The following is a 20,738-nucleotide window of genomic DNA, read 5'->3' as shown; positions in this document are numbered from 1 at the left end:
ATGTTTACTTAAGATTTCAGGATTTTAATACAGGGTTCCTGTTCAGTCTTAAAAAGTATGAAGCTTGCCCAGATTTTCCAGAAAAATAAATATACATCCTTTGTCTGTCCTGTCATCCACAAAGGACCCCTGGGGTCCTGGTGTCTGGTTCCAGCGTTCATTGGATGAGAGGAGGGGTTCTTCCTGGACAGGTCTGCAGGCATCTATTCTGCTCACACTCATACATAAGGACAAATAGTATACGAAGTACCCCAGTAGTAATATTTTTGGTCTGTGGGAGAAAGCTGGAGCACTATTTTGTAGATGTGAACTGACTGGATCCAGACAAATAAAACAGATTAAAACTTTTATTCCTTTTGTACACAGTAAAGCAAATGCTTAGCTTCCATTATGTTGTATTATTATGTTGATTGTGTGAGCTAAACTTTCATCAGTTTATCTAATAGCCAACATGACAATCATTGACTGATTCTTTGTTTGGCATAGTATACATAACATAGACTTTAAGCTACAGTCTAAACTACAAAAAGCTTATTCAGATGGTCAAGGCATTCCTGTGTTTGCATAAAGCAAATTTATAATAAAAGGTCACTTTTGTAAATTGGGGTGCATTTGGCACTGATTTACAGTATCAACTAATAAAGTACAGCTTTTGTTATCCAGTCGTGAAAAAAGTAAGACACCCTACAATAGCCTATGTCTCTTTCTATTGAGCTTGGACATTTGGATATTTCATATCAGATAATTCAAATAATATACATAAGATAAAACGGCAAAAGAGAAAAGAAATACATTTTATACAAAATGAAATAAAAATGCTATTTCTGATTAGGAATGAATTAGGACTTTCTCACATTTATTACTTTTTATCAAGTGCAAATGACTGGAACATTGTTAGCCAACATTTTCAAGGCGATTTGCCCAGTTTAAACCTCAGTCATTTATATTTGGTGTGATCTTGTCTGTTGAAGTGAGAGTGAACACAAATTTGAAACTGCACAAGTTTTACTCACGGGAGTTGTTAAAAGGAAAAGCAAGTGTCCTTTGCTCTCTTAAGAAAAACAGAAAGCCAGAAGCCTTACTTTGGTAATGGAGAATGCAGACAAACACCAGGGCTTCTGGAATAATGTTCTTCGGACAGATGAGTCCACATAAAATATATTTGGGCATCAGAAGAGAGAGTATGATTGACATAAACTAAACACAGCATTCTAGGAAAAGAACCTCATATCAACTTTGAAGCACAGAGGTGGAAGTGTCATTATTTGAGGATGCTTTGCTATAGCAGAACATGGCAGCTCACCCTTGCAGAATCCACCATTATTCCACCATGTATCAGAGGATGCAAGACTTAAAAAAAACAAAACTAAAGACGAAGCAGAACCGGTCCTTACATAATGACAGTGCTCCCCAAATTAACAGTGAATTCTCCAAAGACCATTAAGAAATGGAAAGTCAAAGCCCAGATCAGATTTTTGTGAGACATTGTGCAGTGACTTAAAACCCCTCAAACATCTCTCAGCTGAATGTGAGGAGTGGGACAAACTTTACTCAGAGCAATATCAGAGACTGGCAGGTGGATACAAGCAGTGACTGAAGTCATTTCAGTCAAAGGGGCAAAAACTAGCTTTTAGTGGGTGGAGTGTTCTAACTTTTTGCTCATTTATTTCCTTTCTTTAATAAGGAAAACAATTTTCATTTTTGCTTACTTATAAACAAATTTTACAAACAAACAAATCTTTATCAAAATTTCTTGCTAATTACAAATCAACATGCGAACATTTCTTAAAAACAAAATATAAAAAAAAATAGTTGGGGTGTCCTAATTTTTCCACATGATTGTGGATCTGTTTTTGTACCTCTGAACTGACTGTCTCACATATTATTGGGGTTATAACACAGCATGTTGAACTTGATGTTTTCATCCCAGTGGCGCAGCAGCAGAAACAGCTGTCTGGCTGCTCCTCTTAGCCCTGCAAGGTCCACTCCCTCTGGCAGTTTCTGACAGCGCAACCAGAAATCTGCTTTTGCTGCCACCAGCTCCCACTCCATGAAGTAGCCAGCACACCGGTGCTCCAGCCACGCCAGAGCTACAGCGGTGGCCCAGGTGGAACCTTCTAGATCTTCCTGAGCCAACTGGCTGCTACCCTGGAGGTCTGCTAGCTCTGCTGAAGTCCCCTCGTATATATCAGTCTCTGAACCACGGCCGCTGTCTGCTTGTCCAAGGCTTTGACTGTGAGAGGGACCAATAGACAGCTCCAAGGATCCCTCCTCAGAGCTCGGGAGATCAGGGGGAGAGGTGACAGGGTCTCGGTCCGACAAATGTTTTCGCAGAAGCCTCGACTCCAAAATCAAAGGGTTGTCCATTGGAGTGTGGTGGAAGGGAGGAGCACCCGGTTTGGCCAGAGAGCACGAGGAAGGAGAAAAGGTGACATGGTGAATCGTGGGAGCACCTGGGGGCTTGGCAGAGGTGGACAAAGAGGGAGCGCTGGGAGAAGTGCAGCGAAAAGCTGGGCTGAGGCTACGTCGGTGAAGGCTGTAAGGTGATGCTCTCTTAAGGCGGTCCAAGGGGATTTGGACACACTCTGAGTACGTCACCGTCAGGAGAAAAGCCCCTGATGCAAGTTGTAAATGCACCTAAGAAAAGGACCATAAATTAGTGTTAAGACCAATGAAAAAGACACACTGGACATACTGTTAAGAATATGCACTCAATATGTGGCTTGGGATCCTTTTCATTTTGACATAAAAGAGGCAAAGGTTACTTTAACAGCAACCTTGAGAGGAGAAGGCCCAGCAGAGACTGTACTTTCAAGGGCAACTCAAGGAGCACAACCTCCCAGAGGAGCAGCTGGTCATTGTTTACACTGGCCTTGTTCAATCTGTTGTGTGCACATCCATCACTATGAGGTTTAGCTCACCCACAAATCAAGACAGGTTCAAACTGCAACAAACGATTAGGTCGGCACGGGGGCGCCGTATAGGGGGGAAAGGTTATGACAATTTTAAGGGCACCTGACCAACAGGGGGCCCTCCACAATTTATTCATTTATTCTTTGTTCATAGAATTAAAAAATAAAATTGGGGCCCTGTCAATTACAAAATGTATCATATTGTATTTTCGAAGATTGTTTTTAGAAGTAAAAATGTAATGTTCCCACTCCCAGACCAAAACACACACATCTATATTTGCCCTGAAGCCCCCTGGATCTGCATGAAATGATTTGTTCCTGCTTGGAGCGCTTGTCGGTGAAGGTGTTCAGCAGCAGTCAGTAGAAAACAAGAACGACTTTGGCTGTTACTATACTGCTAAGAAAAATAATAAAGTTAGGTTTTCAAAAAAAAAAAAAAAAAACATTAAAAAAATAGAGAGGGAGAGAGAGAAAAAGGCAAGAGTGTCACTTTATAACCCGTTTTTTCTCCAAGAGAGGTGGGTAGACTGTGAGATTATCAACCATTTAGCATAGTTAGCTTAGCTACAGACTACTCTTTGCCTCCATTTCACTAGCATCTAATAAATTAAGGAAAAAAATTACCAAGATATTCATATATTTAACTTGTCCCTCAAAAGACTCAAAAATTGTAACAGCAGCTGCATGGGGGGGCCCAATTTAAATTTTTGTCAGGGAGCCCAAGATTCCTGGCAGTGCCCCTGGGTCTGCAGAGAGAATAATTTGAACTGATCTTCCCTCCATCTAAGGCTTGTAAAAAAATAAAGTAGCTAATACATCTGCAGTCCCCCACACACCCTAGACACAAACTAGTTAGACTTTAACCATCAGTCAAATTCCTTATTTGTGTGGACAAACTTGACAAAGTTGGTATTGATAATGATTTGCACCCTTACGTCCTGTGTTTTCCATCTTCCACTTGACAATCGTTCACCGATTCTTTACAGGGTTCAGGTCAGGCACGTTTGATGACCAGTCAAGTACAGGTCAGGTCAATAGCTGCAATCAATAGCTCCTCAATGGACCCAAACTGATCTAACATTTCCTGGTAGAGAAGATGATTGCACTGACTGGACTCAACAAAGCAAAGAAGATAAACACCAGTAGACGACATGGTCCTGAAAATCCTCACTTAATGTAAGTAACATCACACTGGACCTCACACTGCTTGACTTCCCAATGGAAATGCAATGTTTATTTTCATGGAAATAGAAATTTACACCACTGAGTATCAGTCTCTGGCTCAGCATGTATGTAGTATCTAATAGCATAGAACAGGGGTGTCAAACTCCAGTCCTTGAGGGCCACTGTCCTGCAGTTTTTAGATGTGCCACAGGTACAAAACACTAGAATGGAATGGCTTAATTACCTCCTTCTTGTGTAGATCAGTTCTCCAGAGCCTTGCTAATGACCTAATTATTCTATTCAGATGTGGTGCAGCAGAGGCACATCTAAAGGTTGCAGGGCAGTGGCCCTTGAGGACTGGAGTTTGACACCCCTGGTATAGAACAATGTGAATGTAATGCCATTAATACATTATCAATTACACCATGTTTAAAAATAAAAACAAAATATTGTGGCTTGTGCTGGATGTGGTTCCACCTCACCAGGGGCTGGTAGTCTGGAGTTTCACTCTCTGGCTGTTTGTCGGTCTCTGCTGATAGACAGTGAGATTTGAGGGGAACCTGTTTTCCGGATGAAATAGAGGACCTGAGTCGACCCAGCTGGAACCTGCAAAACCCAAAAAATTTTACTTTGAAAATAATGCAAGTACAAACGAGACTTGAACAGCAAATGATTAAGGATACCAAAATATTTGTGCCTAGTTGTGCTGGAGTCTATTTATGGCCTACATTTATGAGTCCTCTTTCACCTATCTCACACTGAATTTTACATATTGTTTCACAGAGATTACAATATTAACATTACCTGGTACTAAAGAAGCTCTCCATTGACTTGCTCTCTATAGAGCGCTGTGAACGATTGCACGACATCCCTGTTGTTACAGTAGCCATGGAACAGAATCCACCTGCGTCTGAGATTGAAGGAAAACATTAAACAAGAATGTTTCAAACATGGTGTGAATATTAGATTTATTCTAAAATATATAGTTGTGATGGAATTTTACTTTAAAAATAATTCATACTGTATTTTCTGTGGGGTTTTTTGAGCATGCAGGATAATATTACACTAAAATGAGTTTGCCTCGTTAGCGTTGAGGTAGAATAAAAAAAGACATATACAACTGTAGTGCTGAATGGAAATAAAGACCTTTAAAAATTTATGTATTTTGGATTTTCCTAGACTGAAGGTTTTGTGAAGTAAGGGAAGTGTCGTCATTGTTGTCAATATTCACTAATATTCCAAGATGTAAGCTTACAGAAGTGACATCTCTATTTGAAAGAAACTCAACGACTGATGTAAAGTTTGGTTAAAAGATGTAGGTGCTGGTATCTTTTTGGTGTGGTCTACCTGTAAAGTTCCAGGTGTCTTCAGCCTCTTCACTTTCGCCGCTGATCCGCCGTCTTCCCAGACCGGCAGAATAAACCCCCTGCCTGCGACCTCCAGGCTGAGAAGTTTGCCTGTTCCCCATATGAATCCCTACATGAACAGGAAAATACAGCAAAAGCATAACCAGCAATCTGCCGTCTGAATTATAGCACGATCCTCGTCTTTTTACAGTAAATCACCCTATAACATGTCTATTTAGTAAGTCTGCCCATAAATGCTAATTCAGAAAGAAACGGGTTGTTTCTCCCTTGTGCTCTCACCCTTGTGCACATATTTTTACCATATCTGTTCAATTCCACTGAACACTAAAATATTCAGTGGAATTTTATTTGATAGACCAATGCAAGATGGCTCATAACTTTGAAGTGAACAGGGATAGAAAGCCAACAATGTGTAGAAGAACCCTCTACAATTTCATCTGTAGGCCTTTTTGGGTTTGTTTCTTCAAGCGTTGCACATTTGGTCCAAACAACACTGTCAAAAAGTGAAACCATGAAGCTTTTCATAGCCAATGTAACTTTATAACATACCTGTGTTTCGGACGTCTGTGCTCTCAGTCAAGCCTTTGCTTGTGCTGCCATTGGTAATGGTGAAGGCTGTGTACATGCATATGATGTTACAGTGCTTGCTTGTCTGAATAGCCTTCATGCGATACCGTTTACCTGACCCTGAATGGAAATAAATGTAAGTGACAACACATTTATTTCTGTTGCCACGGAAATAAATGTGACATTGATAGTGTGTGTAACGATCATTACCATGTCCAGTTTCACTCTCTTTTTCTGCCAGCTTTTCAAAGTCCCTTATTACTGAGCGAGCCGTCAGATGGTGAATGATCTCCTCCCATGGCTTTCCTACATCGTCCCCACCAATTCTACATTCATTGACTCCAGTGGTGTCCTGGTCTTCCGGTGGCCAGAGATGTCCCATGTCCACAGTAACCTCCCAGGACACAGGTTTGCCACTCAGCAGACCATGAATGATGGAGCGACACTGACCTGAGGGAGGATCTTCAGGCTGAGCAGCAGTAAATAGATACTCTGGGTCAGTGAGGCTGTCCCAGTCCAGGGGCGAAGCAGGAAACAGGAGTCCGTCTGGAGGATCCAAAAGGGAAAAGGGTTGCAGCACTGTGTTGTGTGTATATTTTGCTACAATATGGACAATTGTACTTCACACAATAGATGGCATCATGAGGAAATGTGTGTAAATATGACAGAAACAGCTCAAGATATCAGTCAGGACCATGAACCTTGGGTGCAAATGGGTCTTTCAAATGGACAATCAACCAAAATATACTGCCCAAGTTAGTAAAAGGTGACTTAAGGTCAAAATATTCATTGTTTTGGAGTGATCACTGAAAAGATCTGACATGATTTAATGTTGTATATTCAGACAAAAAAACACGACTTTTTAAAAGTTGTGTATTGATATCTGGTTTAAACTCTGTGATGAAACTGAATTAGGAAAAGTGTCTTTTTCATTCTTTCTTACTCACTGGAGTCAGACAGGCTTCTGTGGGAAACTGTCCCTCTTGATGAAGGCCTTGTTTCTCCCTCACTTTCATCCAACCGTCCTCCAAGAGTCTGGTCAAAGGAGACCCTCTCAAGAGCTCTCCGGAGGCGATGCATTTCCAGTTCACCCTGTGGTGATGAAAAACTCCTTGCTGCCATTGTAGAACGAGCTAATGCTTTCTGTCTTCTTCGAGACTCGTCGCCTCCATCTAGATGCCCAATCTGATGGCACAAAAACAAAAATGAAGGAAGTCCAAAATAAGTTTAAACTATCAATCTAATTTAACAATGGGTAAAACTTTTATTCTCACTTTTTTAGCAACATTGTCAGGAGTGTCCGCTGAAAGGTTTTGTTGCCATGCTGGGTCTGCCCAGCGAGATAAGGATGATGGCTCTGGAGGAGCCATCCTCTCAAGGCCTTGTGGTAAAGACCCTGTTTCCAATACTGGACCAGAGGAATGGGTATCAGAAAGAAAGCCCCCACCTGCAGAGTCAGAGCTTGAGGCATGAATGTGTACGTGGGACTGTGTCTGAAGACTTCGCTCGCTGCTCAGGGAGCAGTGAGTGAGAACATACTGCTCCTGAATGTAGGAGCTCTGCTGGATCCTCCGCCTTATATCACTGGACCAATCCAGCTCCACACCTGTTTTGGACAAAAAGACTGCTGTGAAACACCATGGAAACAATGTCTCCAGATCTAAATCAGCTTAGTGACCTGTGTATCACCTGGGCTTATTCCAAGGTCAGTGTCTCTGGCACAAGAAAACTCAGATGAAATTTCTCTTGAAATTTCTCTCAGAGCCTCCTCCAGCTCGGTTCTGTCGGAGTGCATCACCACAGGCATGAGCTCAGATGAAGGAGGCGGTGAAAGCTCATCATTCGAATGGGTAAAAACAGAACCCACGGAGTCATGGTGCACACCTCTGTAGGCCCTTTCTTGGCACTGAACAGTAAAAATGTGTGCACATATTTTTACCTTTTGAGGTTTCTTAACATTGTGTAGACTTACAATAAGAAACATTAATAGATTTGCTTTGGATTTTATGTGAAACCAACAGAGACTTTTGTCTACTTGTGAAGTGGATTATTCATATATTATACGTGGTTGTATATGAATTAACAAATAGGGTGCTGTAAGTATTCACTCTGTTTTTCTGTGAAAAGGCAAGCTAAAATTTGGTTTCTGAATCACCTGTGAATGTACAAAATGTCAAACTCCAAATCAAATTGTGACACCATACCTCTGTCTTCTTTGCTTTGAAATTTGTCATGTCATAAAGAGTGCAGTATCCAACTAGGCGATCTCCGGAGTACAATGGAGGAATTTCATTGGGTGAAAGGAGGGCCTCCATGTTCTCTGGCAGGTACCAGTCAATCCGAACATCCGTCAGAACAGGTTCAAAGGCCTTCTTTAGAGACTTGATTAACTACAGCAGAGTTCAGAACAAATCACAATAAGTTCAGGATTCGGTTTTGGTCACTGCACCAAGATAAATACCAGATCTCCTAATGACCGTAGTCAAAACGTGAGGTTCTCACACTATCATGTTCTGACCACACCACAATCTCAACTGGTCAGACACCAATTCTCTAGAATTATCTCCATTGAACTTTTTCATTACTTACTTCTGTTTTGCATTAAATTATATATCATTACGTTTAATCTCATTGCCCTGTTTTTGCTTTTACTTTCTTCTCAAATGTTTCTTTGTATTTAGTTGTTTTCTGATTATTATTGTAGTTAGTAGTATTCTAGTTTTAGACATTTTTGTATGAGTTGACTCTGAAGAAACTGACCAAAGCCTTTGTCATCTAAAATATTTAACTGGTCATATGATGATGAAAATGTCAGGTCGATACAAAAATAGCAAGAATTTAACTGTAGCTGCTGTGTGTTTCATGTATCTCCAGAAGATGGCAGTGCTGTGCTGGTGTTGACCTTGGGCTGGAGTCTTTCTTCATCATCGAAGAACTCTGTGGTCCCTCCAGTCAGTTTGGCAATTCCCTGAAGGAGCCTCCTGCAGGCTCGGGGACCGAGGCCGAGGCCAAAGCATCTAGAGAGGCGATCCGGAGTTGGATTTTAAAACAACAAACATGCGCACGCTCACATCTGATTGCAATATTAACTGCAATCAGGTTTGAGAATAACGAACAACAAACACGTGCATGTGTTTCAAAGAGACAGCTGAGATGCCTTGGAGAAAGTCAGTCCACCAGGAGAATACTAATGAGGTAGAAACGGAGTTATTCTGCATGGGGGAAATTGATGGGCGTGACTCTCACTGCAGAGCAGAGCACTTAACGGGATTACTGGGCGGGGCTGATTTATTTATTTATTTGTTTCCTTTTTCACTTTCTCAGCTCAATTCTGCAATATGTGTCCCACTTTTTTTTTATTTCTATTTTTCTATCTCCACAATATTTCCGTAAATTCACCTATGAATTTTTGACAGTGTGACCTCATTCAAACATTGTTTTCCTTTCCATGTTTGCACATGGTTTCCATACCTGCCAGCACATGTGTTTCTGCGAACCAACTCCAGCACCTTAGCCACATTGCTGATGGAGCCGTCAGTGATGATAAAGACCTGCCGTGGATATGAACGCTGCATGGGCTGCTGGTAGAGCCAGGACAGCGCCCCCTGAAGGTTGGTCCCGCGCATATCCGCTCTCATCCTCTGGATGTACTCATAGGCCTGCATTAGAGTCACCTGGATGTATGGAGTGCATAAAAATATGGATGCAATCAGATTTGTTGTAAAGCAGTAGATGACACCTGTTCCAATTGACTGCCAGAACAATCAGCAAATTAAAATGTTTTATTGTTTGATGTTAAATGCTCATATAAACCTATGAGAAAATAATTGAATCAGACCCTTTCCAATAAGGACAGCACACACATATAGCTTAGCACCTGCTTTAGTACAAACTGTAGAAAAACATCCCTGGTAGAACAGGAGCCAGAAGGACATCTCGAGTGAAAATGCATGAAAAGCCACCATATGGTGTGGAGAATGTGCAAAGACTGTTTGTCCTTCCAGTCCCTGGTCTGGATTAAACCTGATACTCTGCTACTAAGGCAACCCAAGAAGAAACGCTGTGGGCAGATTGGAGAGCAGCACAGATCGTCCAGCGTGGTTAAACAACATCAACATTCAGGTCACAAGAACTAAATGATGCATGTATGTTCTCTCACATAAAAAAGAAGAATTTATGACATGTTTTTTAACAAGTGATGGATTAGCCAATCTTGTGAACTCACTGTATGCGTCTTGCAGGCTTAGAGTGAGGGTCATTGCCCCTTTTCTTAGCATCTCTAGTGAAGTTGTTTTAAAGCTTTAAAGCTTTAAAATATATTCATATTTACCACTGTGGGATAATCTCACAGTGGTAATTTTAGTGAGAATTTTAGTAGCAAGCCAAACTGTAATTTCAGCCCAATTCTTTAATGGGTAAATCAAATCCTGTCTCCAGAAAACAAACCTTTTATCCACCAGGACAACATAGTGTCTTCTCTTGTAGCACTTCACAAGGATTGAGCTTAATGAACTAAAGTATAGAAATAAAACTTACATCTACTCTAAAGAGGTTTTGCTTAAAACAATCTTAACACTAAATATTTCTCCCCATTGAATTCATATGCTCAAAATAAAGGCTGGATTTGAAGATTGCCCACATTAGAATATTAATATATGTGAGACTGACCTGATAAATAAGACACTGATAGGAAACATTCCTAACAAACATCACTGTGTAAAACTAACATCAGTGCAGAGCTTGCTGGAGGTAAACAGAGGCTTGATGGTGGTCCCAAAGCCAGCTATGTTGAGCATCGTACCAGTGGGTAGACTCTTCAGGGCCACTGCCATGGCTTCCTGAGGAAGCAACGCATTGCAGACAGCTTGGCATGACATCAAGACACATTCTACCTCAAAATCTAAAAAAAACTACTTTCTGGCAGTTTTCAGTGCATCTGACCTTCACACGTTGTATGTTAGTGCCACTCATGCTGCCGCTGCGATCGATTAGGAACAGCAACTCTCTGGTAGCTTTGTGCAGCTCCAGAGGCTCTGACAGTAAGTCAGGACAGAAGTTGAGCATGAGGACGGGGCTGCAGAGGATGTCTTTGTGGTATCGTCTACGGATGTACTCCAGCTTCCCAAAAGCAAAATTATCACATGGAGGTTAGATAGACATAATAATAAAATAAACATGTAAATGAGATTTAAAAAACATTCATAAGAATATCTTACCCTTCTCTCAGGTTCTGAGTCTTTGCGTGTGTATCGAATGTAATCTCGGCGAGAGCAGATCTGTTGTTCATACCGGCTGAAGGACAGTCTGCCTTTCTCCAGGATGACCAATGGACTGTGAGGTTCTGTGGAAGGATGATGCATTTCAAAAGGTAACCTTGTGCTTATAAAGGTTACCAAACATTTACAGGGTAAATGTGTGTTTCCAAACATTTCACTGGCAGATTGTCTTTACTCACCACTGAGGTGCAATATTATCTCTATGTGTCTATCATACGGATGCTCCTGAGCCAAAGTAATATAGGTAGCAGATGCACTTTGGGCACTAGGATCTGCATCTGCTCTCAGAGCATGTGTAGGGCTCTCCAAGCCTAAAACAAGGTAAAGTGACATCAAGGAGAAAAAAAATTATTACGATGATTATTTTAGTGGACATAGAGTGCTTTGTTGAAATATTCAGATGGAGAAGGAGGTGGGTAGAGGGATTTTATGTAATAGACCAGCAAAAAAATAATGGAATGGAAAAAAGATCAAAGTTGGTTTTCCTTTTTTTTTTTTTTGACAAATAGAAACTTGGACAGTGTTGCGTTCAGTCTCTTGGACTTACTACTTTGAAGAACTTTATAGAACATTTTGCTGAATTTACAGCTCGTTATAGCAATGTTGCTCATTTCTCTATTCAAACATTGCTCATACTCAGTCTGATCAAGTTTAGTCACATATATTCAATTGCATGAAGATTTGGAGTGTGAGTTTCGAAAACATAAATATCCTTTGACTTAAAACATTCCATTGTAACTTTAGCTGTATGTTTATGTTCGTTGTCCTGCTGGAAAATGAATCTCCAGACCAGGTTTTACCAGGTTGTCCCTAAAGCATCATACAACTACCATCAACAGAAGTAAGACATAATATTTTGTATGTAGGCCAAAAAGTTTAACTTTGGCATCATTTAAGCAGTGCACCTTGTTCCAAATGTTTGCTGTGTCCTCAGCATGGCTTGTAACAGACTTTGCTACTCTTCCATTAGAGCCAGATTTAAGGAGTAAATTAGTAATAATTGTCCTATTAAGATATTTTTGCTCTTCTTGTGGAATTTGCTCAGTCTCTCTCCTTGAAGTTGTCTAATCACCATGTCTTGGTGATTAGAAGATGGATTAAAAAGTGTTCTGAGAGATGTTCAAAGGTTGGACTATTATTTTATATCCATGCTTTAAACTTCTCCACACCTTCTTGATGATATTTGTTCACTAATATTCTCTAAAAAACAGCTGAAGCCTTCACTGAAAAGACGTATTTGTTCTAAGATTAAATTACACACAGGTACTACTTATTAGAAAGGGGATTTCTCAAGGCAGTCGGTATGCAACGGATTTTATTTCTGATTTTTAGAGTAAATAAGGCTGAATTAAAGAGTGTGGTTTCGTTTTCAGGTGACATGATGAAATATGCGACGAAATCAAAGAGTGTAAATACATTTTTTCAGGTAATTTAGTCAGAATTTCCAGGGTAAGATTTTACTAGCTAATCTTTTTCCTCCTTATACTTCACATTTTTTTGCGTTGGCTATGTTGTGACTCAGGTTTTTCTCTGCAGCTCAATAATTAAATTTTGACGTGAGACTGCCTCTTGTTCCAGCATGTCATAATCATTTAGTCAAGAACTACAGAAACAGACTTATTTCAGAGGACAAGACAGTACCAGCCAGCAGACAGGCGCCTCTAACCAGCAGCTGGAAGTTGAGTTCATACGGTGCCAGATTGACAGCAGGACTGGAAAAGAGGCCATGAGAGCACTGCTGCTCAGAGTCTACAGCCCGATCCTGCTTCCCTGAGGTAGCACCGAAACAGCTGGTTGCTCTAAAACAAGAAATGACTTAAACAAGTTATCAATCCATGACACACCTATTACATAAAAACAAGCAAATATAACTACCCAGTATCCTCAGATTTTCCTCCATTTTCACTTTTGCTTGCAGTCAACTGGCTGGTTACAACCGGAGTAAGCAGCGTTGGGTAGACGATACGGATAGCTCCATTTTCCAAAGTAGGGAGTTCTAGTGTGGTGCTGATGATGACAGACACTATGTCCATGGGGCCAATAACTCCACAACCCACAATGAATGTGGTTCTTTCCAGGTCTTCATCCAAAATAAGGTGTCCTTAGATCAAAATACTGACATCAATAAAATATTCCAGACCTGTCCACAGAAACGGTCTTGTTATTTTTAATCTCTCCACCACCACGAATAAAGACCTGATTATTTCAGGAGCAAAATCTGCACAAGACTAAAATGGGCTGCAAAACCAGTCGGCAAGCAGCTTGGGGAAAAGGTGACAAGTGTTGGTTTGATTATTAGGAAGTATCTTAAAGTGACCGTCATGAAATATCTTGGAACATGGAGTGAAGGATGGGTCCATAACCACAAGGGAGAAGCTTGGTAATGATGCTAAGGCAGTTTGGACCACAATCTTAAAGAAACCCAATTGAAGAGCAGTAGTTATACTTTGAAAAATAGAAATTTTTCTGTGGTGGCACATTTGCAAATGAACATCCAAATGATTTAAACAAAGCTTGAGATGAATGAAAAAATAAGCTTTTTGGCATCAACTTGAGTCAAAGAACACAATCCCCACAGCTAGGCATGGAGATGGAAACATCATGCTTTGGTCCTGTTTTTCTTTTACAAGGTACTGGAAGACTTGACCAAACTGGTGGGAAAATAAGCAGTACAGACAACAAAGCAAAACAACTCACAATGTGGAATTTCACTCTCCTTGGAGTTTTATTGCTAACTGTTTCAGCAACAAGCAAAGAGATGGCTTGTTTAGATCTTCTCAAATCTGGATTTATTGAAATAGAATTATTTATGTCTGTTTGAAAATTATTTTGGTTAATTACAATATGCAACTAAAAATCATCTTCAAACGATCCCTAACGTTTCCTACATGACAACCACATGAATTGATCCATCTTTCACTGTCTCTCTCGTCCTCACCGTTGGTGCATTGTATGTCCAGGCCAGACATCCCGCAGCAGCATCTCCACTCCTGGCCGCTCCCATAGTGTCCATCAAGACCAGATCCAGGGCAGCACTCCAAACAGCAGTCCTTCAGCTTTCCTCTGCTCTGGATCTGCACTCCCACCAGCCGCCCTGCAATCATGGCCTCAAAGCCCACCACAACCTCCTTTTCCTCAAGAGGGTACACAAACACACCTGAACACAGAGAGACAGCAATGCTGGGTTGTAAAAGAATCTCTTGGCAAATCCTCTGAACTAAACGGTGAATACATGAAGTTAAAAAAAAAACACATCAGTTTGAGTTATCTCAAACTGATGTGTTTTCTTTACTTAAATAAAGAAATTACTCATTTTTCACAAAAACAAACTTTGTTGCATTAAATGATATAACTTTCATGATCTTAAAGGACAGAGCATATCTGGAGTGTTCCTCAAGGATCTGAACTTATATCTCTACTTATTTCTTACAATTTCCAGCAGATATTTCTAGAAAAATCTCTTTACAAAATATCTGATTTCCCCATAAAACTTAGAAAAAAACTACTGCAACACAAACCTTAGCTTTAAGAGCTTTACCGAAAACTCACCTTCCACAGACTCTGTGTCAGCATTGGCGTATGTGAGTTGTGCAGTGATGCCCATGGAGCAACCATTGGCACAAGACTTGATGCATGAGGCCTTTAGCAACAATGGCTCCCACGTAGAACGGTTTCTCAGGCCCACCATGTTTCTTCAGTATCAGAAAAACCTTCAATGCGCTGAAAGCACTGAATTACAGCCACAGAGCTCAGAGATACAGAAAGGGAGACGTATGTGAGCTTGCATGTAAAGTCTGTCATTTTCACTCATCAAACAATCATGATAATCTTTGTTCATCAGAAGCAGGCTGAGAGCATAAAAACATGAACAAGATCACTTTTGACATTTATATGCAGGCCAGGATGGTTCATATAAGCACACATTGTCTGTTGAACATGCAACCATCCTGTCACCTGTTCTGCAGCTCTTAGCAACCGCCTCTGACAGATTGTGCAGAACAGGTTTGGTCAATCATTAACGTCTTCACTTATTACCCTATGCATCAGCTTTGCAATCAGTGGTCTGTTAGTATGCAAACCCATGTGTCCCTGCAAATGTGGTCTCAACTTCACTCTTAACTCCAATGTATACAAACTTAGTCGATGTGTACAGAATTATTCAGGATTATCTACCACTTAGCATCTTCAGGAACAACAGGTGCTGAGATGGGTGTACAGATTAACAACCCAGTGGTGTGTGTGTGTGTGTGTGTGTGTGTGTGTGTTTGCTGTGAACCAAGAAATGGTCTTCTCACATCTACCTTTGTAACAAGATCAACAGCAACCATCTGGCTACTGCTCTCTCAGCTCATAACAAGCTAATAAATACCTGGTTTGTTAAAGTGCAGTGAACTGCTGCTGTTAGAAAGTTACAAAAGACGATATGATGCTGTAAGGTACCTCGGCTTTCTGAGTTACACGATAAAGTCATGAATACTTGAACGATGACTACATCTTCTAGTGGTTGTGATTATGCGGCAAATTAATAAATACATACAATAATTATTTATGTTTGAAACAAATATAAAGTGTACTTACAAAGAAATAACTAAGATTGTGACCAGCTCAGCTACGTATTTTAATAAAGTAACTTACAGTGCAGTGAAAGAGTATTTGCTCCCTTAAAATGTATCGTTTATGCATTTTCTCAAATAACAGTTTAAGATAATAATAAAAAAATAATAATATCAGATATCCCCTTAAGAACTGGTTCTGCCACCGAGTGTTTGGAATAACACCTGGTAAATAACAAGTCACAAAGTAAGCCTCTGCAATGATGTGGCCCACTCTGCCTTGCAGAATTGTTTTTAATTTAGCCACATGGGACAGTTTTCAAATTTAATGTCCTCTTTTTAAGTTAACATTTCTCTCAAATTTAAGTCTAGACTTTGACTAGGCCACTCCAATTTTTTGTTTGTTTTAAATTAATAATTTTTTAGCCATTAAGAGGAAGACTTATTTGGTTTTGCAATTATGGCAAGTTGTCCAGGTACTTTAACAAACGAAGTTTGACTGTCAGCATGATGTTCTTTTTTCTGACCCAAACTTTGCTGGTGATTTCTTCCTGTTAAAGGGGCGTTTTCCTTTCTACTGTTGCCAAATGCATTTTCAGGATAAGAGATTACTGCAATGTCAAAAACTTCATGTTATTGATTGGATTTCCTTAGAAGGTTTCATCAGTTGGCAAAATAAACTAAACTTGACTGCAGTGTTTAAAAATTAGAATCAAGCTGTAAAGCATTGAACTGACTTTGAATTGATTTGCTGCTAATTGGAGCTATGTAAATAAACTAAATTGAGTTAAATTGGATGAGTCATTGATGCGGACTTAGAGCTTCACCACTGTTAAATGGGTTTTTTTTTTATTTTTACTTTTGTGGATAATGGTTTTCTGTGGTTTGCTGATGTCCCAATGGCTTAGAAATAGCTCTGTAGCCCTTTCTGAACTGGCAGGTGTTTGTGATGTGTTGCTTTTTGAGTTCTTTTAGCCTACTTCATGTTGTCAAGAAGGAACTGTTTTAGTGATTCATTGATAAAGCTCTTGAAGTAACAAGGTCTGCGTGTGGATTTTGAAATGAACAAAAAAATGTGATTAATCAAAATTAATTGATGATTTACCTGTAGGGTCAATTATCTTTTCACAGAATCCCAGGTTAGTCTGATGTTTTTTCTTTCTCTTAATAAATAAAATCATCATTTGAAAAAAGATTGTTGTACTTATTCCACGTATTCACTTGTCTGAAATAGAAATCTCAGACATTTACTTTTTCATTCCGCTCTAAATAATCTTATTTACTGAAACATATATGTTTCCAAAATGTGACTGGGTTATCTGCATTATGTGCCAGTAATATTTTCAGTAAAGATTACTGGCACATATGCAAACTACACGTAAGTAGACTACAAGCAGGTCCCACAAAGTAAATATTCTGTGTTTACACTGGAAGCTTTAATTAATTTGTCTGATGTTTGCCTTGCATTGTTGACCAACAGTGAGGGCTGAAAAACTCTGCAGTTGCCTAATGCTACTTGCAAACCCTACATAAGAAACAAATATAACCTTTGGCGAACACTTACTGCTCAGTGCAATGTAAGGTAATGTGCACCAATGTCCGTACTCTGCATCACTCCACCATCTCATCAGCTCCTATGTTTCCCGGTTATATGTTAGAAGAGTTTTCCTGCTTAGGGATGCTGCTCTCTCCCCTCTCTCTTTCAATGTCCCCCTCCCTCTACAAATTTACCAGCCGTCCTGTATTAGGAAAGTCAGTTGATAAAGCAAATCTGAGAATCAGCAGCTGTCTTTCCAATTCACATGAGACAAATTGGACACTTGTCTATCTTCCATCTGAGGAATCTATAAAATTTATAGAATTCGTTGCCAGTTTAAGGACTAAAAAAAACTATAATCGACAATCATAGCTGCACATAAACCTACTTTTATTTAATCTTAATAAAAGTCATCTGCTTACCTGCATCTGTCCTGAACCAAGGAGCTGTTAAAAAAAACTATGATCCTGAACCTGCTGCTCAGGCACAAGCTAACACACAACGGTAAGTCAGGCAGAGTCTGCGTTTCATCCAGACAATTGGCCGTGATGGTAGCAGCACCATAATTCATGGCTAATGGCTTGGCTACAGAAAGGAGAGGAGGGGTGGGGATGGGGGTGTGTTCAGCCTCTTCCAACAGGTCAGCCAGACAGCAGCAGGCAAGGATAGGTGAAACCAATAGCGTTTTAGACATTGTGTCTCCACTTTAATGGCTTCAACTCAGCACAGTGCAGCGCAAAAGTATAGAGACAGGAGTAAAAAGATATTTAGTGCTTTGCTTGGCTGCAGGTTGATTTTTAATATGTATGAAATTTCCCTGCCATTTATTGTTGAATTGTGTTTTCTCACTTATGTCATACCTTTTATGTACAACACTCAGCTGTTTTCTCTGTTATTTTTTAACGTTATTTTTCATTGGATTTGTTTTCTGTAACTCCTGCAGCTGCTTTTTGTGCCTGAGTGAGGCAGACAGATACAAACAGAAAGAGTTCAGAAAAGGTCAGAATAATGGAAGACATCCCTCAGTGAAGCACTCAGGGTTCTGTTTCATGTTTGTTTTGTTTTGTTTTGTCTTGAGCTACAGTTATATGGTGCCGCTGTATTTTCCATTTGTTTTATTTATTTTTTTCACAAAGTAGAAGGTAATTTGGGTGTAACATAAATTCTTCCATTACTAAAATGTTCTGTTTTTGAGTGGCTGTGGGTTTGTCAGATAGGTTGATAGAGCCATTAATGTTTCCAATCTCTGTCCCATTCTGCCACCGTGTGGCCTCCTTGATTTCTGGGTCCACTTTGAATTGTTATTCTTATACTTTTTTCCTCCATTTCAGCCTTCCTTTTTGGAAAGATGGGAATAAACTTGAGAATGATGACAAAAATGAACAATTCTTCCACTATTTGACAGCTGTTTTGAATCACTCACTTATGTTTAAGAGGGGGGAAAAAACATGCAGCCACAGAAAAGAAGCAATGTACATTTCTTGTTCTGTGGTTTAATGTACCATGAAATGCATAGAAAAGCATTGTATTTTGTTCAATGGTTGTTAACCAAACGCCAAGAAGAAAGAGTATCAGCAATGACCTTGTAGAAGCAATTTTTGACCTCATCAATCTGCAGAGGACTTATGAGGCTTTTTAAAAACAATTGAAAGTCAATCTTTTACAGCTTAATTAGACAAACTGATGCAGAAAAACAAAGAAGTTGATCTTTGATTCCACTCTGCTCTCAATGTACAGACTTTTAAATATAAAAAAATATCTGGTTGGGGGTGGGTGACGCATTTTTTTAATGCCAAAAACATTTAAAACAGTCATAGGTTAGAAGTGGTTGTGAATTCATGCCAATGCTACATTTTTCAGTTCTCAGAAAAAAAATGTAATAAATACAATAAAATACAGAATATTGCCAGCAATTTGAATGGATCATATTTACACAGGCACAAGACTCCCTCTCGATCCTGTTGGGATAAAAAATAGTTGATCGATGGATATTTACCATCATCCTTTTTTCACAATGTAGAACCCCATTTCATTTTCTACAGGCCTGAGTTAGCATGTTAAATTGTACTTGTTAGTAATAGCTGCCACCAGAAAGCCCTTATTTTCTAAAACAGAATATTGAAGCATAAATTAGGTTTTCAAAGTTTCCTCTGGATTTAAGTTCTTGGGACAGAAGAGAGAAAAGTAAAGATGTTTGCCCAGAATTCACAATGCCATTCATTGTTTTGAAAATGTGGAGTTTAGGTTGACAACTGCATGAAAGAAATCCAGAAAAACTATAACTTCAAGAGGACATACATTTTCTCCCAAATGAGTGAAAGTAGCAGCTGTAACACTAGATGTCAGTGTTTGCAAATCAGGAGCAGCTTGTTAATAATGAACCAAAATCTCTTTTGTCATCATACTCCTATTTCAGTTCCCTAGACATAGTACTTTCGAGGAACCCGTCTGAACCATTCGGTGCTTTTCCCCAACTGAAAAGGAAGTTCATTGCTGCAAGGAAATTTCTCAAAAATATTTTCTGTGTTTGTGAATCTAAATGCTACCCAAAAAATACTTGTAAAAAAGTATTAGTACACTCTAGGATAGTTACCAGTTCTTAAATGAAAACATTAATAGCTGATTGTGAAAGATTGTGATTGCACATTAAAACTTAACAATTCATAACATTTGAGAAAACAAAATCTTCTTTAGATGATTGTGAAAATCTCTTCTTTTTGTACTAAACTCCACATAGAACACCTTAGCTCTATCATATCTAGTGTAACTGAGGCAAACGTCAAAGTGAGAAGCAACATTAGTTACTTCAGGTGCAAAAAAAAAAACTAATTTTATTTGATTTCTCAATAATGAACAAATAAACTAAAATCCTGTCAAATACAGATATGATCAGAAGTCATTATTAAAGAGCTAGGATGAATCTGCTCTCTAGTGGCCAAAAGACAGAAGTTATGTTGTAGATTCTCATGCAGCCCTGAGATATCCCTACAAAGGCAGTATGAAGCAAATGTTTTGTGTTTTATTATGTCTTCTTTCATGCATTGAAATATGATTTAATATTTGACATGCATACTCAAAACAAACAGACAAACTTTCCAACATATTTTCCACCAAATCAATGTTCACAATCCTTTATTTAAATGTATTTATTCATTTAATGATGTTTAACATGAATCAAATGGCAGCTAATGGGATTGTTGCGGCCTTGAGGGATTTAGTTAACAACAATGATCAGTTAAAGGCTCATGCAGTAGAAATGCTTCTGCTTGACTATTGTCAGGGAACTCAAGTGTCTCCCTTTGCAGAAATGTTGGGAACCTCTTAGCCCTTGCTTACCGTTCCCCACTGACCCAGATTTCAAT

The 20,738-nt window shown here is 39.4% G+C and overlaps 1 protein-coding gene across 3 annotated transcripts; it reads right to left on the bottom strand.

Moving 5' to 3' along the window:
- Window positions 1–333: 333 nt before the first annotated feature.
- vwa5b2 (von Willebrand factor A domain containing 5B2) lies at window positions 334–18,148 on the bottom strand. 3 transcript variants are annotated; one of them, XM_028021816.1, is made up of 21 exons: window positions 17,404–18,148; window positions 14,836–15,034; window positions 14,225–14,443; window positions 13,162–13,387; window positions 12,928–13,085; window positions 11,466–11,597; window positions 11,227–11,351; window positions 10,952–11,128; window positions 10,738–10,848; window positions 9,482–9,684; window positions 8,913–9,027; window positions 8,215–8,400; window positions 7,700–7,916; window positions 7,285–7,616; window positions 6,958–7,195; window positions 6,221–6,556; window positions 5,993–6,130; window positions 5,424–5,552; window positions 4,881–4,986; window positions 4,559–4,682; window positions 334–2,637 (listed from the first exon to the last, which is right to left on the bottom strand). In XM_028021816.1, the coding sequence occupies exons 2-21, from the start codon at window positions 14,972–14,974 to the stop codon at window positions 1,876–1,878; spliced, it is 4,173 nt and encodes a 1,390-aa protein (XP_027877617.1). In that variant the 5' UTR covers window positions 14,975–15,034; window positions 17,404–18,148; the 3' UTR covers window positions 334–1,875. The 3 variants fall into 3 exon arrangements, with proteins under 3 accessions (XP_027877617.1, XP_027877616.1, XP_027877615.1); XM_028021815.1 differs by having other exon boundaries at window positions 14,836–17,578; window positions 17,799–18,148; XM_028021814.1 differs by having other exon boundaries at window positions 14,836–18,148.
- Between the last annotated feature and the right edge of the window lie 2,590 nt (window positions 18,149–20,738).

This window comes from Xiphophorus couchianus, chromosome 6, assembly GCF_001444195.1.
Source record: "Xiphophorus couchianus chromosome 6, X_couchianus-1.0, whole genome shotgun sequence".
Taxonomy (NCBI): domain Eukaryota; kingdom Metazoa; phylum Chordata; class Actinopteri; order Cyprinodontiformes; family Poeciliidae; genus Xiphophorus; species Xiphophorus couchianus.
Note: the sequence above shows the minus strand (reverse complement) of the source record. Positions and strands in the feature narration are given on the sequence as shown.